At 43.7% G+C, this 23,672-nt stretch overlaps 2 protein-coding genes across 2 annotated transcripts in view; both read left to right on the top strand.

The window, feature by feature from the left end:
* LOC135211232 (ATP synthase-coupling factor 6, mitochondrial-like) overlaps positions 1–23,672 on the top strand; it is a 98,765-nt gene that overhangs the window by 26,552 nt on the left and 48,541 nt on the right. The gene's annotated exons all lie outside the window — the stretch shown is intronic.
* LOC135210657 (uncharacterized) lies at positions 3,054–15,065 on the top strand. The gene is made up of 2 exons (XM_064243441.1): positions 3,054–3,171; positions 12,643–15,065. Exon 2 carries the CDS (start codon positions 12,795–12,797, stop codon positions 15,063–15,065), a length of 2,271 nt encoding a protein of 756 aa, XP_064099511.1. The 5' UTR covers positions 3,054–3,171; positions 12,643–12,794.

The following is a 23,672-nucleotide window of genomic DNA, read 5'->3' as shown; positions in this document are numbered from 1 at the left end:
GTCTGCCCCGGTGATTTATATTCGTAGTCAATGATAAAAAAAAAAATAATAATAATAATAATAATATAAATAAATAAATAAATAAAATAAAATAAAAGAGATTTTAAAGTCAGGAAGTCTAGAAGTGAAAATGTTATCTATGAAATAATCCTATATGAAACTTATACAGGTCTAATAATATATATAGAATTTGTATGGAAACCTTTTTCATATAGTTTGAATAAGGAATATTTAATTTAACATAATTACAATTATGCAGATTTCCAAACATGAAACTAATATATTGTTCAATTTTGGTACTGTTTTTTTTTTTCAGACATTCTTCTCATGTGGGTCGAGTATTAAAAAACAAAAAATTTATCCTAAAGTCGTATTTATTACAGCAAGTAACGTAACTCTTAGCTGGCTGAGAGCAATCTCCTGCCAAGTGACGACGTCATCATTGCCGTATCAGCATTTGTTCCTTTTAACCTCAATAATCTGCTTACACAGGCTTCATCTCGCGCTTGCAAAAGCAGAGTGACTGGAGAAAGGAATGCTTAGCCCGAACTTCTCATGGGCAAGGCAGACGTTAGGTACAGGTGTCTATCGGTATGCGCAATGCAACTTGCAATCATTTTAAAATTAATAAACAAAATAAGGAAATAGAATTTCTATAACATCAAAATGGATTAATTTTTTCTGAACCTCATAGACATTTAGAAGTATCAAGATATGTATAAGATTATTTACTTGCAACATTAGCTTATTACAATCTAGGTAAATCACATTCATGGGAAAATGTTACATTTTCTTGAAAAACCCAAAGTTTATTTAGAAATTAGTTACATAGTGGGTTTTTTCGTTGCATCTCCTACCTATTAATAAAGTTTTTAAAATTAACCTCAGAGGATGCGCGCGAGAAAATTGAATATGAAACTTTTGTTAGGGCATAGGATCAGATTTTATCACAACTTAATTTCAGTTAGCATAGAGAAACTACAGAATCATGATTAATCTTCTCTTTGACTCTTATGTTGCCTGGCAATCTTACAAATAGCTCCGTTTTCCACTTCTTTGTCCTAGTAACTTACTACCAGTAATATCGAATTTTCTTTGGGATTTGTATTGATATCTGTTTATTTGTTATAATTATGGATATTTTTACAGTCATCATAGACCTAGATAGGTTCACTCATTATTAATGCCATGGATAAAAAAGTTTGTACAGCGGACTTTTGAATTCCAAAATATCAGCGAATTCATGTGGGTTACGTCTGGTCTAAATGGCTCTCTTCCCTCCCCTGTATTTGGATGTCGTCTGAATTTACTTTGCCCTTGTGACAAGTATATTTTCACTTGCAGGCTGATTAATGGAACCTGGTTACAGTATCCTGCAGTACGAGAGTTTCACATCGCAACTTCAAAAAATCGTTCGTCGCAGCGGACGACTACAGTCAAGTAACGACCGCCTACAATGTGAAAGGAATAAGCACCATCATGGACTTCTTCGACCGACACCGATCTCGTCGTTAATCTCGTTTTAATGCGGAATGCTCCGGCGGCTGTCGGAATCGACTACGAATGGGACATACTTCCGACAATTTCGACCCGAAGGATATTCAACTCTACTTTGCTGGCGAAGGACTCGTGCTGGGGATGTTTTTTTTATTCATCGCGAACGTAATCGTGTAGCTTAGGATGCAGAGAATAAGTATGAGCGCAAAATAGAACTTTGGACCCGCCCAGGCAAATTTTCCCCTTGTTTTAACCTGTGAAATAGGCCGTTTCATTTGGCTATAGGTGGTTGTCTGGAACTGTGTAATGGACGAAAAGTTGTTCGAACGCTAGTTAAAAGTGAAGTAGTATAACCTCGGTCATGTATCCTATATATATAAAGTATCATGTATCCTATATATAATTGATCATAAATAACAGAGTCGAAATATATCTTTGCGTGTACGCAATAGGAATCTCTTATATAAATGATCATAAATAACAGAATCTAAATATATCTTTGCGTGTACGCAATAGGAATCTATTAAAGTGCACATATATTAATCATAATTATATGAATCCATATACATATGTATAAACAAATCAGGTAGCCTATAATCAATCTGTTACCTTTTATCTTTACCAATATCTGCAGTTATTTATGAGTTAGTATATGAATTATGAATCAGATATATAACATTTAGCATAAAAATCAACGAATCAATCAGCATAAACATTATAATTTTATCAATTCATATATGAAATTTTTTATCAGTTAAAATGATGATTTTTATCATGTTAATCTTCATTCTATGCAATTATCAGAGTACATTAGTATTTTCTGTAGCATAGTATCTTAATGATGAAGTGAAAAAACTGTATCATTATATATCACGTGATCACTATTATTTACCAATATCATGTTTTATATCTTATTACTTGAATCATTTCATGTTACACCATGAATTTTTTATTTTACTTATATATATTATATAAAAAATTTTATATATATATATATATATATATATATATATATATATATATTCACATAGCGTAAGATTAATCGCTAGTCTAACATTACCTCATAGGGCGCCTTTATCATACAAGGCACAAGCCCTAATATATATATATATATAATATATATATGTATATATATATATATATATATATATATATATATATATATATATTCCTCACAACTTCGTTCAAAACTATATATATATATATATATATATATATATATATATATATATATATATATATATATATATAGTTTTGAACGAAGTTGTGGAAGGGAAAATTTACTTAATTCTTTGCATGTAAAGTAAGCGTTGAGAATTAATTGAACTCTGTAATTTCGAATGCATGTTTACGCGTTATTAATGTTATTATTTTGCTTTATTTATATGGATATGCACTTGAGAATAGTATCTTTTACTAATTACATAAATTTCTTATACGTTTTATGCCACTGCCCGGCTGGCCCCCCCAACCCCCCCCCCCCCCCCCCCGTCGCAAATAAAATAGCTTGGCTCCACCTGGACAGTGTGGGCATCCCCCCATAGATGCCTGGTTAACTACGACAGTGATAACAAAGGGCAACTACGCCAGTGATAACAAAGTGATTACTTCCAAGTCGCACTCCTGACGTTAATGTTTTAATGTCACAGAAAGGACCCAAACACTAAAAATTAGGTAAGTGGTTGACATTAAAATCAAAACCTTTTAAGGAAAGAAACATTGAATAAAAAAATTGCCGTTAGTGTCAAAAAAAAGAAGGGATTGCATGCGGATCGTAGAAATACTAGAAAAGTAGGTAACTGTGAACTTGAAGCCTTCATCTGTGTTCAATTTAGGTAGTATGACTGTATGACATGCTTAGGTAGTATGACATGCTGCTCTCCTTCTCAAGCAATTTACTGTGCTCGGAACTGTGTTGGTGGATGACTGATGAGGAACCTTCCAAATTCCAATACTGAACACTCGGTGTCTGTGATATAGGTACTACCTACTACTACTGGACAAGAGCAAAGACATATCCCACGTACTACTACTACTACTACTACTACTACTAATATCTAGAGTGCCAGGCTATATGATACGTGGACCCGTCAAAATTATTTGAATAATATACACTCGGTCCTAGCTATTAGCACAATTACTACTAGGTAGTACTACTATTTCTATGGTAAGTCGTTTCTCTTTTGACAGGTAGGTAGATAGCCTAAGTAGTAGCCTAGGTAGGGCTAGGTAAGTAAAACTACGTTTGACATTACCTTGCCATACCCACCCCAGTGCCTTAGACACTCGACATTTTACCCAGTCCAGGTAGACCATTACAGCAGGCGCCTCAGTGACGTGGTTGGGTTGGTGTTTGCTTCTCACATCGGTGGTCGCGGGTTCGATTCTCGGGCATTCCATTGAGGGGTTAGAGATGTGTATTTCTGGTGATAGAAGTTCACCCTCGACGTGGTTCGGAAGTCACGTCAAGCCGTTGGTTCCGTTGTTGAATAGGTAACCACTGGTTCCACGCAACGAAAAAACACCATACAAAAAAAAGGTAGATCTAGGGTACTTATCCGCCACGGCCTAGACTATGACAGTTGCGGTTTTTCTATGCAGTTCTACCTACTGAACAAGATTTTTAAGTAGCTAGGGTAAAAAACCGCATGGTACAGGGGTGGACCACGTACGATCAATGTGTACAACCCCAAGAAAAGTAGCTACATTATAACGCGTCCTGACACCGGAGTAGAGGTCTTTAGCTCCGTTTCTCACCAACAACAAGTCGTGACTGATGCCCATCTCTGATGTCAGGACGCGTTATATCTAATGTACTTTTTTTGGGGTTGTACACATTAATCGTACATGGTCCACCCCTGTACCATGCGGTTTTTTACCCTATAATATTTATTCAGACGACTGTAATTAATCCCCCAGGGGCCAGTACTAAACACGGCGAAATACTACTACATTGGACGCCCCAATCCTTAGTGGATGTCGTATTCGCGGTTACGTCCCTTGCAGTCCGTGCGGACTGCTTCTGTAGAAATACTGAGGGTAGGCCTAATCTAGCTAGTTAGAGACACGGCGGGTACTATTTCTTTGGAAATTGGGTAGATCTGTAGGTAGTACCATTCCACGGCGGCCTAGACTATGGCAGTTGCGGTTTTCTATGCAGTTTTACCTCCTAGAATTTTAAGTAATATTTATTCAGACGATTGTAATTAACCCCCAGGGGCCAGTACTAAACACGGCGAAATACTACTACATTGGACGCCCCAATCCCTAGTGGATGTCGTATTCGAGGTTACGTTCCTTGCAGTCTATGCTGAACTATTCTTCAGAATTACCGGAAATTGCAGTAGCATACCTAGGCTAGTAAATTTTGCTTGCTTATTAACAATAGTATAACTTTAGTGTTTGACCAACGACTGTAATTTACCTTTTGAACTCTACCCTACGATAAGGGGGACCAATGGGAAGCCGGAGTTATGGGCAGGGGAAATCACTTGGGAGAAGGTTTTGCCCTGTTACTTTTGTGTTACCTATTTCCTCTTATTTAGGACATTAGTTTAGCCCACCTAGTATCCCATGTCAATTTGTATTTTTAAAATACTAGCCTAGACCTAGTCTATAGGAAATTGTAATTTCCAATGAAATTACTCGTCACGCTAGTATTACTTGGATTAACCCATAAAAATTCAGAATCTAGGTAGTACTATAGTAAGTAATACATTCAAGCGAGATCTGGTCTTTTAGGATGATGGTCACCCTGTTTACTCAGAAATAGCAAAACATTCTGAAATGGTAGTAGCCTAGTGCATGGTGAGCAAAGTTTTCAACTTGAAATGAATATTGTAACCAGCATGAAAGTGAAGATTGTAAAAAGATGTATGGGGGAAACACCGCATGGATCCATCGTCATCACGTGGATAGCCTTATTCACTCGATATTTATTGTTGAAACAAGAATACAATTACATCTTTAAGCATACCATTCAAAAGATTGAAGTTTCGTCAACATAATGTGATATATGAAAGCGCCATACAAATTAAAATAAGCATAAGAGGTCTTCGTGAAAATATGTTTTGAAGGCATTTTTGAAATCCAATTATGGTGGCACCCCCGCGTGAGGTTGCTGTTCGTAAGAGCAGCAGAGCCACCATCTTTCCCATCCTTCCCATGCACTCTTATGAACAATGTTAGCGTATATATATGTAACGTTTATTCTTACTCAAGATTGCAGTTGTAATCAGCACAACAAAACAACATTTTGTTGCCTGTGTTAGTGAAAGTATGAAACTTCTTATTCCCAGGGTCATGGTTTGAACTGAAATTCATTTGTTCCGACACGTAATACAAACCCTCGGTCCTTTACATATGGAATATACTTGAAGCGCAGCTGGACCGGTCGTAAGCTTTCGAACAAGGTGGTTCGGTAGGTAAATGCTTGTCCGATAGTCGGGAGTCCCGCCCGACTGGAAGGTAAACATCCACTTTGCCTTCGGCCACCGACGGAGTAAGACGTGTGTTCGCCGCTCTGCCCGCCATTGTTTGTTTGCTTTCGCCTTCGCTTGACAAAGTGTTTGTGTGCATGGTTTGTACTGGTTAGAACTTGGGAAATGGACTGTAGTTCTTGATAGTGTTGCTTTTTTCATTGATATTGTTATTTGTCTTGTGCTGAAATGAGTAGCCACGAGACGGAGGGACCCCCCCACCTCCCAGTCAGCCGCAGATTGTGCCCTGGCGTGGAGGGCCGTAAGTGCGGGGCCTTTAGATCCCTCGAGGACATTGACCCTCATGATCTTTGTACTCGGTGCCGAGGGCGAGAGTGCTTTCGCGCCGACACTTGTGTTATTTGTGTATTGTGGTCGGAGGAACAGTGGGAGCGCTACGAGGGGAGTAGGAAAGCATGTAAGCCGGCCAAGGTGTCGTCGGAGGGCTCTCCAGCGACACCATTGGTTACGGACATGTCTTCTTCATTCCTTCCTCCTTGTCAGCTCCCGTGTATGGCTCCTTCCCCTTCGGAGGAAGTGTTGCGTTCCGCTTCTTCACTCGACCAGTCAAGTGTAGAAGAGGGGGCGTGGCACCCCGACATGCAGTTGTACTCGGGGACTTCCATTCCCTTGGGATGAAAACTTTTCCCGCCCCCCCGGGCAAGTGGGAACCCCCCTACTAACCTGACCCTTGCCTCCTCAGGTATGTCTGCTGCTGCGGGTGGCGATCTCGAGCAGATTGGTACTCGCTGGGACTCCCGGGCACACCGAGTGTTCAGGGGCTGTTGTATCACTTGGCTGCACAGGGCGCCAGTCCAGTGACGCATGGCCTGGTGACGTCGACGACTGGGTATGCTGCTCCTCCCCACCTAGTTTACACCCAGCACGTGGCGATGGTGACCCGTACAGCTGCGGTCCAGGCCCCGCTGCCGTGCGTGCCAAGGAAGGAGACGACCCCACCTCCTGGTTTTGCTGCCCTCGCCCCAGCCCCTGACTTTCGGTGCCCCAAGAGTTCCCCGCTTGACCTGCCGCCAGTTCCTGCCATCTTCACTCCAGCCCGTGGTGTTGCTGCTCCCTCCGCAGGTCCCTCCGGACAGGTGCAGCTGGGCTGAGTTGCTTTGGCAACTGCCCCATCTCCGTCCTGGATGGAGGACCTGACGGGGGTCCTGAGGAAGCTGATGAAGAAGAAGAGGAAGGTGTTGTTGTCTTCGTCGTCTTCATTGTTGTCTGCAGCCGCCTCTTCCCCTTCGACTTCCGAGGCCCCACGGCCGAGGAATAAGAAGGTAGCCTTCCCCCCCCCCCCTCCCACAAGTCTCGCTCAGAGACCTCTAAGGGTCTGTCCCACTCCGGTGGAACAGTTGGGGCTTCCGCTGGTCCTCCTGTTCCCTCGGGAACAGGGCCTGTCTCCTTCCACAAGGAAGAAGAAGACAGGGACCGGAGGGGTACCGGCTTCCACCTCTTCTCCTGGTGCCAGAGGCGGCCTGCCTTGGCATCGGGAACCGTCTCAGCCGCTCGTTCGCGAGCATTACTGAGTGTCCGTGTAGCCAGGGTCCAGACCGCTGAGCCTGCTCATCGGCAGGACCCAGGCATGGAGCGAAAGACTGGTGGCAGTCGCTCAGGCGACTCTTGACAGACCGGTGATCCCTCTCGTAGCGATCCCCTGGTCCCCAGGGTTGACGCAATGCTCCCACTGGACCGTACGCAGGCTGAAGCGAGGAAGAGGTCCCCCCGGTCACCAGGCCCAGTCTCGGCTGGGCCAGGTACCATGACGTGTCATGAGGACGGTGCACGCTCCCACTGCGCCAGTGGACTCTACTGGTCTCCCGACCGTCACTCCCCCCGGGACCGGATGGATAGGTTGACAGGTAGCAGCTCTCCTGATGCTCGAGACCGTCACTACCGTTCTCGGTCCAGTGGCTCTCCTCAGGGAGACCACGGGTCTAGACCTAGCTCAATCGTCACCCCGGGTTGGCGATCGCCTGCAGCCCCCCCAGCACACCGGCTCTGCTGGTAGACAGGGCGGGAGTGTAAGGTCTTCCTCTCCTATCCCTTCAACCTCCTCGGGCTACACTGGGAGGAGCGAGGCGATTAGGAGCGACCGTGAGGAGTGTGCTTCTCACGGTCCCACCGCAAGGGCCTACGAGCCTGGCACGGTCTTGGGACCGACCAGATCGTACGCCCAAGTGGTTGGAGGAGACCAAGAGGGGTCTGCTGTGGTTCCTCCTGTGGAAGGCGGAGGATCTCGGGAAGTGTTCTCCCTGGATGGACTGGACGGTCCATCTCCTCAGGACGCGATCACTCCCGAGATCCAGAGGTCGTTTGCGGAGGTCATTGTGCTGATTTGTCAGCACAACGACCTCGGGGAAGGATCGGTGCTCCCTCCCTCCGAGCCTCCATCAAGGCTGGAGTCGTTCTGGGGGCCTAAGAAGGAACCCAGGACGACGGTGGGTCTGCCCTGATCAGCCTTGGCCGACGGTGTGTTGGGTGTTGGGCCAGGTGAACTCTCTTGTCTCCGGACAGGAGGGATTGCTTAGGTCTGGCAGGTCGACCAAGCTGCTTTCCCCTTCCTCTAACACAACAGGCGGTTCTACATGCCATTGGAGGACCCGCTGCTGCCCTAACAGGTTAACCCGGAACTAGCTAGGCTAACTCCAGGGGTGTCTCTTCAACACCTGCTGGCCGAGAACCTCTGGTTCTCTCAGCAAGAGGCACTGGCTTTGGAAGCGACTACCATGGCAGCATTCCAAGCAGCCTCCTGGCTGGACCTATGGTCCCTCACAGTGTCCAGGCTCGCGGCCTCCTCAGGAAACATCACTCCCGAAGGAGACCCGGCTTTCGGGAGATTGTGTCAGTTTGGAGGTAGGGCTATCTCCTACCTGGCCCACCAGACGGCCAACCTGTGGGCCAACCTAGTTTTGAGACGCAGTCCTCACTCGTGTGACCAGGTCGGCAGGGCGTGAGACAGCTTTGGGTCTGAGAGATGGTGGACGCTTCGGTGGAACAGCGGCGCACTGAGGACAGTGACCGCCTAGTCCACCAGGCAGTCTCGAAGGCGGTTGGGCAGCCTCGAGCCACTGTGGCCAAGCCTCGGAGCTTGGCTAGCTCTTCCTCTGCGGCCAAGACGTCTTCCTCGTCGAGGCTGAGAGGAAAGACACAGCCTTCGACTTCTGCTGTAAGGAGTGATCATCAGCCCTCCTCCCAGTCCTTTTCCCGAGGAGGATCTGGGAAGAAGTCGAAGAAAGGGAAACCCTATGGACGGCATTCCCCCTCACCTGCTGCCAGAAGTGGGGGGGGTGGGGGGGCCTTGCCTGGCGAGCCATTGGGTCAACTTGGCAGCACTCAGAGCCGAGAACCTGGATAATGGACGTCCTTTGGGAGGGATATACTACCCTTCGAGTCGCGGCCACCCCTCACCTCCAACCCGGTCCATCTGCAGACGTACGTTCCCGTTCAAGCCAGGGACGTAGCGCTTCAGCAAGAGGTAGATGTCATGCTGAGCAAACGAGCTGTGAAGATCGTACGGGATCAGTGGCCGGGCTTCTACAGCCGACTTTTCCTGGTGAAGAAGTCATCGGTGGGCTGGCGCCCAGTGATAGATCTGATAGATCTCTCTCCCTTGAACCGATTTGTTCGCCAGACTCGGTTCACGATAGAAATGGCACGCTCCATGCTCGATTCTGTCAGGGAGAACGACTTCATGCTTTCTGTGGACCTGAAGGATGTGTATTTCCAGATACCCATCCACCAGTCCTCCAGGAGGTACCTCCGCTTTATCCTCGACGGGACGGTGTACCAATTCAGGGCACTTTGCATCGGTCTCTCAACCGCCCCACAGGTGTTCACGCGAGTGTTCACGCTGGTGTCTGCTTGGGCCCATTCGGTAGGGATACGTCTTCTGAGGTATCTCAACGATTGGTTGGTCCTGGCAAGCTCCCACTCGCAGTTGCTACAGGACAGGGGTCGACTCCTCGAATTCTGCTGTGATCTGGGGATCGTGGTGAACTTCGAGAAGTCAGATCTCGAGCCCAAGCAGAGGATGAAGTACTGTGTGCAGGATACCTCAGGAAGTCTTCAACGTCTGTCTATCAGATCAAGTGGGCCATCTTCTGTAGTTGGTGAGGGAAGTTCCTTTCGGTCTCGGCGGTAAAAGGCTATCACTCGGCCTTGAGCCAAGTCCTCAGATTGAAGGGAATCGATCTCTCTTCCTCAGAGGAACACTCTATGTTCATACGAAGCTTTAAACAAGGTTGCACTCCAGTACAGGCGGTCCCCGGGTTACGACGGGGTTTCCGTTCTTGAGACGTGTCGTAAGCCGGAACATCGTCAAAAATCCTAAGAAAACCTTACTTTTAATGCTTTGGGTGCATTGAAAACTATGTAAACTGCATTCTTATGGCATTTTTCATCAAAAAAACCTTCAAATATTGATTATTTTGCATTTTTGGTGTCATATTTCATCTCCCAGATGAGCGTTGTAGGCGTCGTAACCCTGGAACATGCGTCGTAACCCTGGAAATAACGTCTATTGACAAGCGTCGTAACCTCGGAACGTCGTAAGCCGACACCGTCGTAACTCGGGGACTGCCTGTATTAGCAAAGCCTCCTCCCTTGGACATCGTTGCTGTCCTCAGGTCTTTGAAGAGAGCTCCGTATGAACTGTTATCCCTGGCATCTGATAGGGATCTCACCCTGAAAGTTTTTTTCTCACTCTTGCTTCCTCCCCAAGCAAGTCATGAGCTCCATGGCCATAGCCTATACTGTCCCTCATAACTTAGCACTGGACCAATGCCTGCTTCAGAGCTCACTCTTTCTTCCTCCAAGCAGTCAGTGAGCTCCATGGCCTAGCCTATACTGTCCCTCATACTGAGCACTGGACCAATGCCTGCTTCAGCTTTGTCCCTGAGTTTGTTGCGAAAACCCAGAATCCGGCCCAGGTTTATTCTCGGTTTTCTTCGTTCCAGGTTATGAGCTTGAACACAGTGACCGAAGACCCAGTTGAGCTACCTCTCTGTCTTCTGAGAACACTGAGGCATTATCTCCAACGGACCAGCTCTACTGAACCCACCTTACAACATCTCTTTGTAAGTACAGGCCCATCAAAGAAGAGGGTTATGAGGAATACCATTTCACATTGGATTCGAGAGGTGATTTGCCGTACCCTCTCCCCTCCCTCTTCTCCACTTGCTGGTACCAGTCGAGTGAAGGCTCATGATGTGTGTGGAATGAGCACATCTCTTGCCTTCAAGAAGAACCTCTCTGTTAGCCAGGTGATGGAAGCTGGCACATGGTCTCCCCCTTCCACCTTCACCAGGTTCTACCTTAGAGACTGCACCCACAGCTACCTCGACACAACTGACCTTGGTCCTGTGGTAGCCGCTCAGCAAGTGGTTTAGCTGCGTCCGTGCCCTCAGAGGTCGGAAGTATCGAATCGAGGATCAAAGTTCCAAATCAGGCTTGGGGTGAATGTGAGAGTATAACTGCCCTATTTTCTTTTCACCTTTTCCCCTTACTTGGGGCTGCAGCATCAAAACCCCTTCTCCGGCACCGATTTCCATACTGATAAGCCTTCCATGTTCGACTAGTGATTTTTCTGTAGAAACACAGAAGTCAGTCTCCACACTCCTTTCCGAAGGCGAGTGTGCTGCAACCCAACAAACCCGTTATGAATATATAGCCTGGTTTTAGTTGCCAGAGAGAGTTCTACGCTCACGCCTTTGATACCCAGGCCGTCAGCCATCAGGTCGCATTTACCATGGCACACGGGGTGAAGGATCCATGACCCCAAAATTAGAAGCCCGGGTTCCATTCTCAGCCAGCGAGACAGGACTTCCATCCCTACCTTAAGATGAGTCTCCTAAGTAAAGGATGGAAGGTATGTATACGGTGTGGAAACAAATGACATTTTTAAAAAGTAAAATGTATTTTTTTCTAACCATACAAACCTGGTGTCCTTTACTGGTATGTTCCCGCCAAACACCCACCCCCTTGATTTAGGGGTCATCATCAAAGTCCTGGCTGTCATCAAAGTGACGACTCAGTGAGCTGGTGGGGAGGCGGTGCTTCCCCACCGCCAGGCCGGTAGTTACTACCTCAGTATATAAAAGAATGTATTAGCCAGTAGTTTTAGTAGCTTGAGCTGCAGTCTATCCTAAGTAAAGGACTCCAGGTTTGTGTGGTTAGGGAAAAATACATTTTACTTTCAAAAATGTCATATTTATTTAGAAAAAGCCTTCCAAGTCAGGCACGAGTTAAAAATGTTAACCGAGTAGTTTTGTTAAATTATCTATTAATAATAATACTGTAATGTATACTGTAAGAATTGTATTTGTTTTATTAGAATGCTTATTTATCATTATTAGGAATTAGCATCAAAACTATGCTGTTAAATTTTTTCTAATTTTGCTCACACTCCTTTATTATGAATTCAGTGTTATGCATTCTGGACTACTAGCCAAGAGCCCCATCATTGAACTAAGAGCTCTCTTTTTCCCCAGTCTCATTCATTGATACACGTAAAGCTAGATTTTATACTGTGAAATATTTTCTAATTAGCAGGATCAGAGATACACATAAAACTAGATTTTATACCATGAAATATTTCTTTCTTTTGCTGATAATTTTATAAATAAAAGATTTTGTGTAATATATAGTCTTTCTTCTTTTGCAGAATAGACTGGTCTGCATTTCATCCATGTGCAGCAAGCATATCTTCATAAAAGCCAATGTCCTGTGAGGTCACCTGCTATTAGTTCCATAACAAGAGTTATGCAGAAGAATGGTTAATTTATTACTTTCTGATAATATAAAGAGGGGTAACAGATGGTTAAGGAAATGGAAGTGTGCAGTGCAAAATGGGAAGTGACAAAAAGTTTAGCATTGATGGAGTGTTTATCTGTTTCTGATTCTCCCTCACTTTCATCTCTCCCTGTAAATAAGGCTTTAGAGAATGGTTCTCTCCCAGAAAGCAATACAGAAAACAGTAATATCAAAAGAGAAACTGAATCAGACACTGCTCATAATAAAAGCATAGCCCAGCAGATGGCTGGGAATCTAAAAAAAACATTGAAAAATTCAGTTATAGCTAAGAAAAAGAATAACACTACTTGTGAAGTTTGTGGTCGACACTTCAGGGATAATCATAACTTGAATCGGCACTTTGAAACAAAGCATAGTAAATTCTTCACTTGCAATGTTTGCTTTGCAGTTTATAATACTGAGAGAAAATTAGAGCGGCATTTAAAAAAACACACTTCTTCAAATGTCTGCGGCAGTGGTATAACTTGTTCTGAGTGTTCTAGAGTCTTTAGAGACAAGCATAACTTGAGACTACACAACTGTTCAAAAAATTACAAAAAGTCTGCATGCCTATACCCTGAGTGTGATCAGCAGTTTTATCATGTTACAAGAATGCTGAAGCATGTTGAGGAAGAGCATGATAGTAAAATTGATTCCATCTGCTTAACCTTTGAATCAGAAGATTTGTTCCAGCGCTGGAAAGAGGAAGAAGAACTGAAAACCTTTGCTTACTTTAGTAAGAGATCGGGAACAGTTGACTCAGATTATGGTAGCTACAGATGTTATGTATGTCAGGCAAATGGTGAGTGCATAAATGGACCCCGAAAGACAGCAAAACGATGGAAAAAGGGTCATGTTCGAATGGGTAAATTATGTCCTAGTAGAATGTTGGTGAAGGAGGCAAATGGGAGAATAACTGTCAATTATATTTCTTATCATTCACATTCAAGAAGTGTAAAAAATGATAAGCTTCCAGTACCAAATTCAGTCAAAACATATGCAAAAAATCTTTTGTTAATGGGAGCATCACCACAACAGGTACGCAAGAGTGTTTGTGAGGGACTGTATGGAGGTAACAGTATAATTCCACAGGGAGGTTATATCATAAGTAACCGGTACTTTTTTGATTTAAAGAAGAGACTTGATTTCCAGTCTGTTTCATCAGTAGATGGCAATAAGGAAAAGTATGATCCAGTTTTCGTGTTTAAGCCACAAGGACAAGCTGTCTTTGTTGGAAATGAAGAGTTGAATAAACTGCCTCATTCTGGTGAACTATTTGCCATTGGATTACAGACTAAAGAGCAAAGCATCATGATGAAACAGAGAGCTCACAAGATTGTTTGTGTAACTTCATCTCAAACTTATGATCTCTTTGGTTTTGAAATTTTGATGTTCATTGTTCCTGATGTCTTTGGAAATGGTTATCCAGTAGCGTATTTCTTAACAAGCCATTTTGATGAGGTTACGTTGCAGCTCCTTTTCATATCCTTAAAAACTAGATGTCCCAATGTCAAAGTTAGGTCTGTTATGACAGATGATAATACAAAGATTTTTTTCAATGCCATGAACGTTGCCTTTGGGAATATCAAGCATTACCTTTGTCACTCATATGTAGAAAAATGTTGGAAGGATGAGATCTCCAAGAGATGTAAAATATATGATATCGGTTTCAATGAAACCCTCTGTGCCCTCCTTCATGAAGAGAATAAAGCAATTTTTAAAATGATGAGTAATGATTTTGTTGAAAAATATAGTCTTCATCACTCAGAGTTTGTAAAGTACTTTGCATCTAATTTCCTTATCCGTCCAGAAGTTTGGGCAATGTGCTACAGGCACAATTCAGAAAATGTTCCTAATCCAATTCCATATACAAATGTTTCTTTGCATTGTGAATATGTTCATAATAAATTAAAGATGCTTATTACTAAAGGGGGTACAGGCACTTCTCAAAGTGTTGTCGAAGTAGCTTTTTTGATACTTGGCATTCAAGAGGACTACTGCCTCCATTACAAAAAGAATTTGCAAACGGGTAAAAGAGTCTGCTCTGCCACAAAGGGAAAACACTGTAGTGGTTTGTCAATTTTAGATAGCAATGTTTCTCATTTCTCTGAGACGTGGTCAGTGAAATCTCCTTACGATAATTTAGTTGTATACACAGTGACTGAGTTAGCTTATTCTTGCATGAAGCAGAAGTGCTATGAGCGGTGTTTGGAGACATCTTGTGAAAACCTATGTACATTTATATGCGTGTTCATGGCGATGACAGAGCTTACTTGTTTGTCAACATATACATAAGGTGCATTCCATGAAACTGAAACAAAGTAATTCTATGTGTATATCATCAACTCATATTAAGCCAGTAAAGATTGAATTTATAGTTTCAGAAGTATCTGAAACTGTGGAGAAAAATAATTGTATAACAGTTATAAAGAAAGAAACCGAAAGTTACTCAAGCATAGATGTGGATTTCATTAGTATAAACATTGATGAAGAAAGTGAACGGATAGAGATACAAGAAAAGATTATTTTGTCGCAACAAGATGGAAATCTGGTGAATGGAGTAACAAAACCAGAAAAAAGAACAGAAAAGCCTATGCATAGAAAATGGAAAAACTGTTCCAGAAAGAAGCCGATTGAATTGAATGAGATTTGCAGTAAACCCTTCACCATTGAGCAGAAAGAAAATAAAGATCATATGCAAAAGGAATCTGAAACTAAAATAAATGCTTTGGCAGTGACCAAATCACAGATTCCTCTGATGCAAATAGAAAGAGTGAAAGACACTGACAGTGAAATTCCTTTCATAAAGGTAAAAAGGTTACATGATAGTCGTCTTGAAAAAGAAGACATAAATAGCAGTAAAGTTGACTTGAAATCTGAGGAGGAAACTCACCAAGTTGAAACAAAACGGCCAAAAAGACCCCGATGTGGATCAATTTTGGAGGCTGCTATTGAGTATAAAAAACGGAGATTGGAAACGTCGGTAAAAAAGTGTGATATAAAAGCAGCGGATCCCTCTGAGGACTCCACGTTGGTTACATCCAATTCAAAAAATTTCAAGTGCAAGCATTGTGATGGAGTATTTAGAGATTCATTCAATATGCAAAGGCATGTTCAAAATAAACATTCAGATTATTTCCCTTATCTTTGCTATGTATGCTCTTCCATGTTCAAGACTAAAGTTAGATTTGAAAACCATGTAAAAAAGCATGAAGAAGCAAAGACCACCAAGTCTGTGCAGTGTGGCACATGTTTGCGAATGTTCAGAGACCAATATAACATGAAACAGCATCGATGCGAGTTAGTTAGGAAGCAGTCTTCCTGCATCTACCCTGAATGTGAGAGGCAGTTCTATCATATCAAGCAAATGGTTAAACATCTTGAGGAAGACCATGAAGATAAAATTGATAGTAGTGACTTACACTTTGAGTCAAAGAAACTTTTTCTTGCTTGGAAGGAAGAAGAAGAAGCAATGAGTCTGGCAGTATTTACTAAGAGAAATGGTAGTTTGGGCTCAGATAATGAGATATAGTTACTATGTTGTCAGCTGCAGGTGAAAGTATTTGTCAGAGAAAGTTGTCTCAAGATAGAGTAGGGAACAGTGCTAGTAACACACACAGGAGGTGGAAAACTAGAGTAAGAACAGGTAAAGTTTGCCCAAGCAGCAATGCTTGTTAAGGAAAAAAATGGAAAGATTACAGTGAAATACATATCTTACCACTCTCATGATGTTTAAGAAAGAAAACTATAAATGTACCCACCTCTTCCAAAGTATGTAAAGGAATTGGGAAAACAGTTGCTACTAATGGGCGTTTCTCCCAAACGGGTTCGGGAAAGTATTCAGGATGGAGTAACTTCTCAACAATAGCAACTTCACTCAAAAGCGATATGCAGTAAAAGTCGATTTTTTTACGACATGAAAAAGAGACTGGAAAAAAAGGGTCATGTCTTTCAGAATGAGGCGGAAAAGAGTGACCTTGCAGATCTGCGAGATCATTGGAAACCTAAAGATTTAACAGAACTCATTAATAATGGGAAGTCTAAGGACTTTGATCCCTTACTTATATATAAGCCTCAGGGGTGGGGTGTGTGAAAGAGGGGTGAAAGAATTAGAGTCTCTTCCTTTTGGAATAAGTTATTTGCTTTAGGTTTTCAAAGCAAAGATCAGAATGAAATGATGAGAGATGGTTGTGGTAAAGTTTTGTGTGTCCGGACATACTTTGACCTTTGTGCTGATGGTTTTCAGCTGATTAATCTGGTAGTTCCTGACAAATATGGAAATGGGTACCCAGTAGCCCATTTCATGTGTAATTACATTAATGAAGCAACCTTAACATTTCTTTTCAAGTCCCTCAAAAAACAGCACCCAAATCTTGAGGTGCAAGCTCTTATTACAGATGATGACACTGCAGTTTTTAATGCAGTTCAAACAGTGTTTGGCAGTGAGGTACAACATTACCTTTGTCACTGGTATGTTAAAAATTGTTTACTTGAAAAAATTGAACAATGTGTTGAAAGTCAAGACCATAAAGTAGACATTCCGTTTCACCTTATGAATATATTGTATGAGAGAGATCTAAGAAGATTTCAGATACTCTGCAGGAGTTTCAGTGACATATACAGTAGCCGTTGTGTGGATTTTATGAAATATTTTGTAGTTTATAACTTTAGATACTTTGTAAAAACCTGAAGTGTGGGCAATGTGTTACCGGCATAATTTGGATGGTATTATGTATTCTGAACCATTTTCAAATGTAAATCTGCATTGTGAATACTTACATAATCATTTAAAATCATTGAATTTGAGTGGGAAATTTTCTCAGCGGGTAGCAGAAGTGACAAAATTGTTATTGAAAGTAGAAAGAGAATATAATGTAATTTATAGGAAAAAATCTCATCTTACTGTGCCTGTACATAGCAGTTCAAGTGGGAGACATTATAGTGGACTAGAAATTGAAGATGAGAAAGTATTTAATGTAGGTGACACATGGACTGTTGTGTCACGCTTTGATAAGTCGGCTAAGTATACTGTCATTGTTCTGGAGAAAAACTGTAATAGAGTGAACTGTTATGAAAAGTGCTCAGAATTTCTTTGCATAGATTTATGTAGTCATCTTTACATTTGTTCATGTGAGGATAGAGCTGACTTGTGTGGGAGCACATACATAAAGTACATTCATTTAAGACTGAGGCTGAAAGCCTTCAGATGAAGCCCTAACAAGAGAAAAATCTAACAGTGTTCACGTTATTGTCCATGAAAGCACGGAAAAAGATTTGTCTTTTGGAGATAGGTTAAAAGTAGAACTGAGACCACTAGAAAATTTAAATAACTGTGATGATAAGGTTGCATACCATGAAATTTATGAACTTGATATGTAATATATTGTACAATTGATTCATTGAAATACACTATGTTTCTTAACTTTACTTTGTTATACTTACCTTTAATGATGTTGTTTATTTTTCTTTTAATTGTCAAGTACGTTGTACTTTTAATGGTACAGAAAGCTTTCTAAATTTGTCTTACTTTGATGGCTTTAATATTTACTGTGCTGCTATCATCCAGACTTAATGTGAAAGATGCTTCCCACATTATGGAAGTAAAGGAAATTTTATTCAATAAAGGGATTTTGACGTAGGAAAAATCTATTTCTGGGTGATTGGCTCCTAAAATAAAACTTGAGGTATTCAGCCAAGCATCAGTAGCATATGTATACTGGATTCAGGGTTAGTAATGGTAATATCAACTCTGCTGGTCTTTTATTGTTGCAGCAAAGTCAGATGTTTGCAGTCTGTACGGCAGTTAGGCATGTACATATAACAATGATTGAGTCTCAGTACTGTATTTGACTTGTTGCAGTCTAACAGTTATGCATTTGCCTTTTGCAGCCAACAACTAAGTATTGGACTTTTTGCAATCTAACACCTAAATACAGTACAGGCAGTCCCTGGGTTATGACGGGGGTTCCGTTCTTGAGACATGTTGTAAGCCAAAAATCGTCGTAAGTCGGAACATCGTAAAAAATCCTAAGAACACCTTACTTATAATGCTTTGGGTGCATTGAAAACTATGTAAACTGCATTCTTATTGCATTTGTCATAAAAAAAACTTCTAATATTTATTATGTTGCATTTTTGGTGTCATATTTCATCTGCCAGATGAGCGTTGTAGGCGTCGTGATCGTGGTAATAATGTCTGATGAATATAATTGAGAAGCACCTTAACCTCTGAATATCGTAACCCGAACCCATTGTAACCCGGGGACTGCCTGTATTTGACTTTTAAAAATCAATCTAGTAATTGCAGAAATACATTTGCAAATTTTTTGCATACTTTGGGAATACGTACTGTATACTGTAAACTATAATTTTGGTTGTTGTTAAGGTTAATTAGATGCCTATTTAAATTTTCTTTCATTAGAACATCTTCAGTTCATTGATGATAAACAACAGTGGGTAATTACTTGAGGCATCATGTATTTGAAAAGGTTAGACATTCATTACCACTATTGATTGTATTTAGACATAAAATGAGTTTGTTCCTACATGTTACACAAACCATCGGTCCTTTACATAAGGAATTACTTTCAGCGCCAGCTGGAACTCTGTTGTAAAATTCTATAACAAGGTAGTTAGACGGTAACTGCTTGTCCGCTAGTCGGGAGTCCCACCCAACCGGACGTAAACATTCTACTTTGCTTTCAACCACAGTCGTGTGCAGACGTTCCCTCTCTGCCTGCCTCTGTCGTAAGATTGCTGATTTATCCTTTTCTTTTGTTCTTTTGAGTATAATTGTGATTTGTTATTTGTGTATTTGTTATAAAATGCAAACCCACGAATCAGATAAGCCTGCTCGCCCCCCATCTATGCGGTGATTATGCCCTGGAGTTGGGGCAGGAAATGTGGAGTGTTTTGCTCTAGCGATGATGCAAAATGCAGAGGGCGGGAATATAACAGAGAAATGACCTGTGGCACTTGTATCTCTTGGTTGGAGGACCAGAGATACGAGGGTAAGAAGAAGCCGCAAAAGTCTGCCAAGGTGTTGTCGGAAAGCTCTACCTCGACTCCTTTGGTGACCAATACATCGTCTTCTTTCCTTCCTCCATGTAAACTCCCCCGCACCGCTCTTTCCCCGAATCTCTCTGCCTCTTCACTCAATCTGTCAGGTGCAGAGGAAGGGGGGACATGCCGACTTGGAGTTGTACTCGGGAACTTCTGTCCGCTCAGGGGGATCCTTCCTCCTCTGGGCGAACAGGAACTCCCCCCATTAACCCAACTTTTGCTGCTTCTTCAGGTTTGTCTGCCTCCGCGGGTGGGGATCTGTAGCATGTATGGCAAACGCTGAATCTACCTGGCACTTCTACAATAAGGGGACTGCTTCACCACCTTGCAGCAGTCCCAGTAACACCAACTGGGGGCCGAGTCGAGGGGGACAACAGAAACACACTCCACACCTGGGTATATGGCACCACCACACCTGGTATATACCCAGTATGTTACCTTGGTAACATCCACTGCTGTGGTTCAAGCACCAGTGCTGCATACGTCGAAGGTAGTTTACTTCCCACCTCCTCCTCCAGACTTCGTGGCCTCAAGAGCTCGCCCTGGACCTCCCTCCTGCCACTGTCGCCATACCTGCCGCCCCTGTCCGTGGAAGTGTTGCTGCTCTGTCAGGTCCTCCTTCCCCAGTTGCGCTGGCAGCCTGCTGCTTTGGCAGCTGCTGCAGCCTTGTCCTGGGTGGGAGACCTTTCTGCTGTCCTGAGGAAGTTGGTAAAGAGGAAGGTGTCGTCGTCGTCTTCCGCCACCTCCTCCACTTCTCCTTCCATGGCTCCCTAGCTGAGGAAGAAGAAGGGGGTATTGCCTCCCCAAGAAGGTCTTGCCTCCCCAGAAGTCTTGCACAAAGAGACTTTAAGGGTCTGTCTCATCGACAGGAACCGCTCTTTCTCTGGGAAGAGAAAGGTGGGGGACCACGGAGGTACCAGCTACTGCTGGTACCTCTGCTCCCCAGTTCTAGAGGTTTCCACCCTCTGGAGCGGGAACCATCTCGGGTGCTCGCCAGCGAGTGCCTCAGAGTGTATGGTCACCTGCTGGTACCGTGCAGCCAGAGTCCAGGCTGCTGAGCACGCCAAGACTCCTGCACAGGACGGAAGGATGACAAGAGTCGCCCAGGTAACCGTCGCCAGACTGGTGATCATTCTCGCAATGATCGTCCGGTACCCAGGGTTGATGTGACAGTTCCCATTTGGAACCGTGCTTGAGGCGAGGACTGGGAGGAGGTCCCCCCGGTCCCCGGATCCCCGGGAGCAAGGCTTCGGCTGGCTTTTCTGGGGGGACCGATGATGCATCGTGAGGATGATCAAATGGTCCGGGCAACTGGTAGCAGTTCCCCTGACGCGAGAAATCGACGCTAATACCCTCCTCAGAACGCGCTTCTCCACAGGAAAGAAAACCGCTGGTCTAGACCTGCAGACCGGTCATAACTGCGGGTTGGTGATCACTGCGGGTTGGTGATTACCTGCAGTCCTCTCCGTCCACTGGTTCTGCTGGTAGACAAAGCGGGAGCATCAGATCTGCCTCACATGTCCCTTCAACCTCCTTGGGATACACCGGGAGGAGCAAGGTGACTAGGGGGTACCGTGAAGAGTGCGCTTCTCTCGGTCCAGCCATGAGAGCGTATGTACCCAGTTCGGTCTTAGGACCCGAGAGGTCATATGCTCAAGTGGTTAGAGGAGATCATGGGGGTGCTGATGAGGTTCTTCCTTCTGAAGGAAGAGTGTCTCAGGAAGGGCTCGGCCTGGATGGACCTGACGATCCGTCTCCTCAAGACGCAGTCACCCCCCCCCCGAGATACAGAGGTCTTTTGCAAAGGTCATCGTGCTGATCCGTCAGCACAATGACCTCGGGGAAGGATCAAGGTTGGAGTCATTCTGGAGTCCAAAAAAAGAACCCAGAGCGTCCGTAGGGCTTCCTTGGTCTTCCTTGGCTGACGGTGTGCTGGACCAGGTGAAGGCTCTTGTCTCAGGACAAGAAGTTTCACCTAGGTCCGGCAGGTCAGACAAGTTGCTTCCCCCTCCTCTGCCTCGTCAGCAGTGCTTTTACGCCCCTTCGTTGGACCCCTTGCCGACCAAACAGGTTGACCCGGAGTTGGCTCTCCTAACTCTGGGCTTGTCTCTTCAACACCTGCTGTCGGAGAACCTCTGGTTCACACAGCAAGAGGCAATGGCACTGGAATCTACCGCTATGGCAGTGTTCCAGGCCATCTCCTGGCTGGATCTGTGGTCCCTCACAGTATCCAGGGTCGTAGCTTCTGCAGGACCTATAGCTCCTGGGGAAGACTCGGCCTTCGGGAGACTGTCAGTCTGGAGGTAGAGCTATCTCCTACCTGGCCCACCAGACTGCTAACCTGGGGGCCAACCTGGTGCTGAGGATGAGGGAGGCTGTATGTAGTCACCAAGTTGTCAAGAGGCTGGAGGCCTGTACTAGATGTAGGCTCTGAATGTTTTTGTCCAAAGGACAAAATTCAAAATGGAAACAAATCAGGTAGTTCTAGCATCCATTTGCCAGGGAGATTGGGTGGCATCAATAGATATGCAAGACTCATAATTTCATGTCCCCGTGCACCCGGACTCGAGGAAGTACTGCAGGTTTGTTTTTTTGAGGGCAAGGTGTTCCTTCTATGCCCTGCGTTTCAGTCTTTCAACAGCTCCCAAGGTCTTTACCAGAGTCCCTCGATGACTGGCTCCTATGGTCCATATTGAGAGAACTATGTACGGAGGACCTTCAAAGAACTCTAATTTTGGCTCAGGAGTTGGGCTTTCTCATAATTGTACAGAATTCCCAGCTGTCACCTTCTCAGGAGATTAATTTTCTGGGGATGAGGATAGACTCTCAGACTTTCCCAGTCTCGAAAAGAATATCTGGGGATGAGGATAGACTCTCAGACTTTCCCAGTCTCGAAAAGAATAGAGTCCTACCTAAAGAAGGTGAACGAGATCTTGGCTCTCAGTGAATGCTTAACCGATAGGTGGATGATTCTTATGGGCACCTTGTCCTCCATAGAACCGTTTGTCTCCATGGGCAGACTGCACAAGAGACCCCTGCAATTTTATTTAAACATCAGCTGGAACAGGAACAACTTCTTGGATTCATTCGTATTTCCAGTAACTGTGGAAATAAAGAGCACCTGCATTGGTGGAAGTGCAGAAGACTATTGGAAGGAAAGTCTCTCCTCCCTCTGAACCCCAGCCTAGAATTCTTCTCAGACACATTGGATCTAGGCTGGGGAGGAGCAAAAAAGTCCCTGAGACATGGTCGCTACATCAGAGGTCTTGGCATATGTCAAGGTACTAAAGGTGATTCACTTAGGCTTTTTTTTTTTTTTTTTTGTTTTTTTTAATTTTCTTCCAAGGTGTATGGTCAAGGGGGGGTGACCATAGGCAAAGGCGGCAGTCCACACAGACAGCAAGACTGCCCTGTCCTACATCAAAAAACAGGGGGGAACACACACTTTCTCGCTGTATGACACAATGAAGGACCTCCTCTTTGGTTGGATCAGAATGACAAAAGATTAGTTACAGGCTTCATTCAAGGAAACCTCAATGTCCTGGCAGATGAGTTGAGCCACCATAAAAAAAAAAAAAAAAAGTCTTCCCCAAGACCCTTTAGTATGCCTAGACTTTTGGAAGTTATGATCTTGATAGCACCATTTTGCCAGCGAAAGTGTGGTTTCCCAGGCCTACTCTAACTGCTGTCGGACTTTCTGAGGTTACTACCACAAAAGCAACAGCTTCTCAGGCAACTGCATTTTAGGTGGATCCATCAAAACTCGTATGCTCTGGCCCTGACAGGTTATAAACTGTCAGGAGATTGCTCAGAAAGAGCTTTTCAATAGCAGCTGGAGAC

This window comes from Macrobrachium nipponense, chromosome 4 (genome assembly GCF_015104395.2).
Source record: "Macrobrachium nipponense isolate FS-2020 chromosome 4, ASM1510439v2, whole genome shotgun sequence".
In the NCBI taxonomy this organism is placed as follows: Eukaryota; Metazoa; Arthropoda; class Malacostraca; order Decapoda; family Palaemonidae; genus Macrobrachium; species Macrobrachium nipponense.
The sequence above is the reverse complement of the archived record's forward strand: the minus strand, read 5'-3'. Positions and strand labels throughout refer to the sequence as shown.

Coding starts and splice junctions, on each gene's coding strand:
- LOC135210657 (XM_064243441.1), top strand. CDS start 12,795: ATGGTTAAGGAAATGGAAGTGTGCAGTGCAAAATGGGAAGTGACAAAA.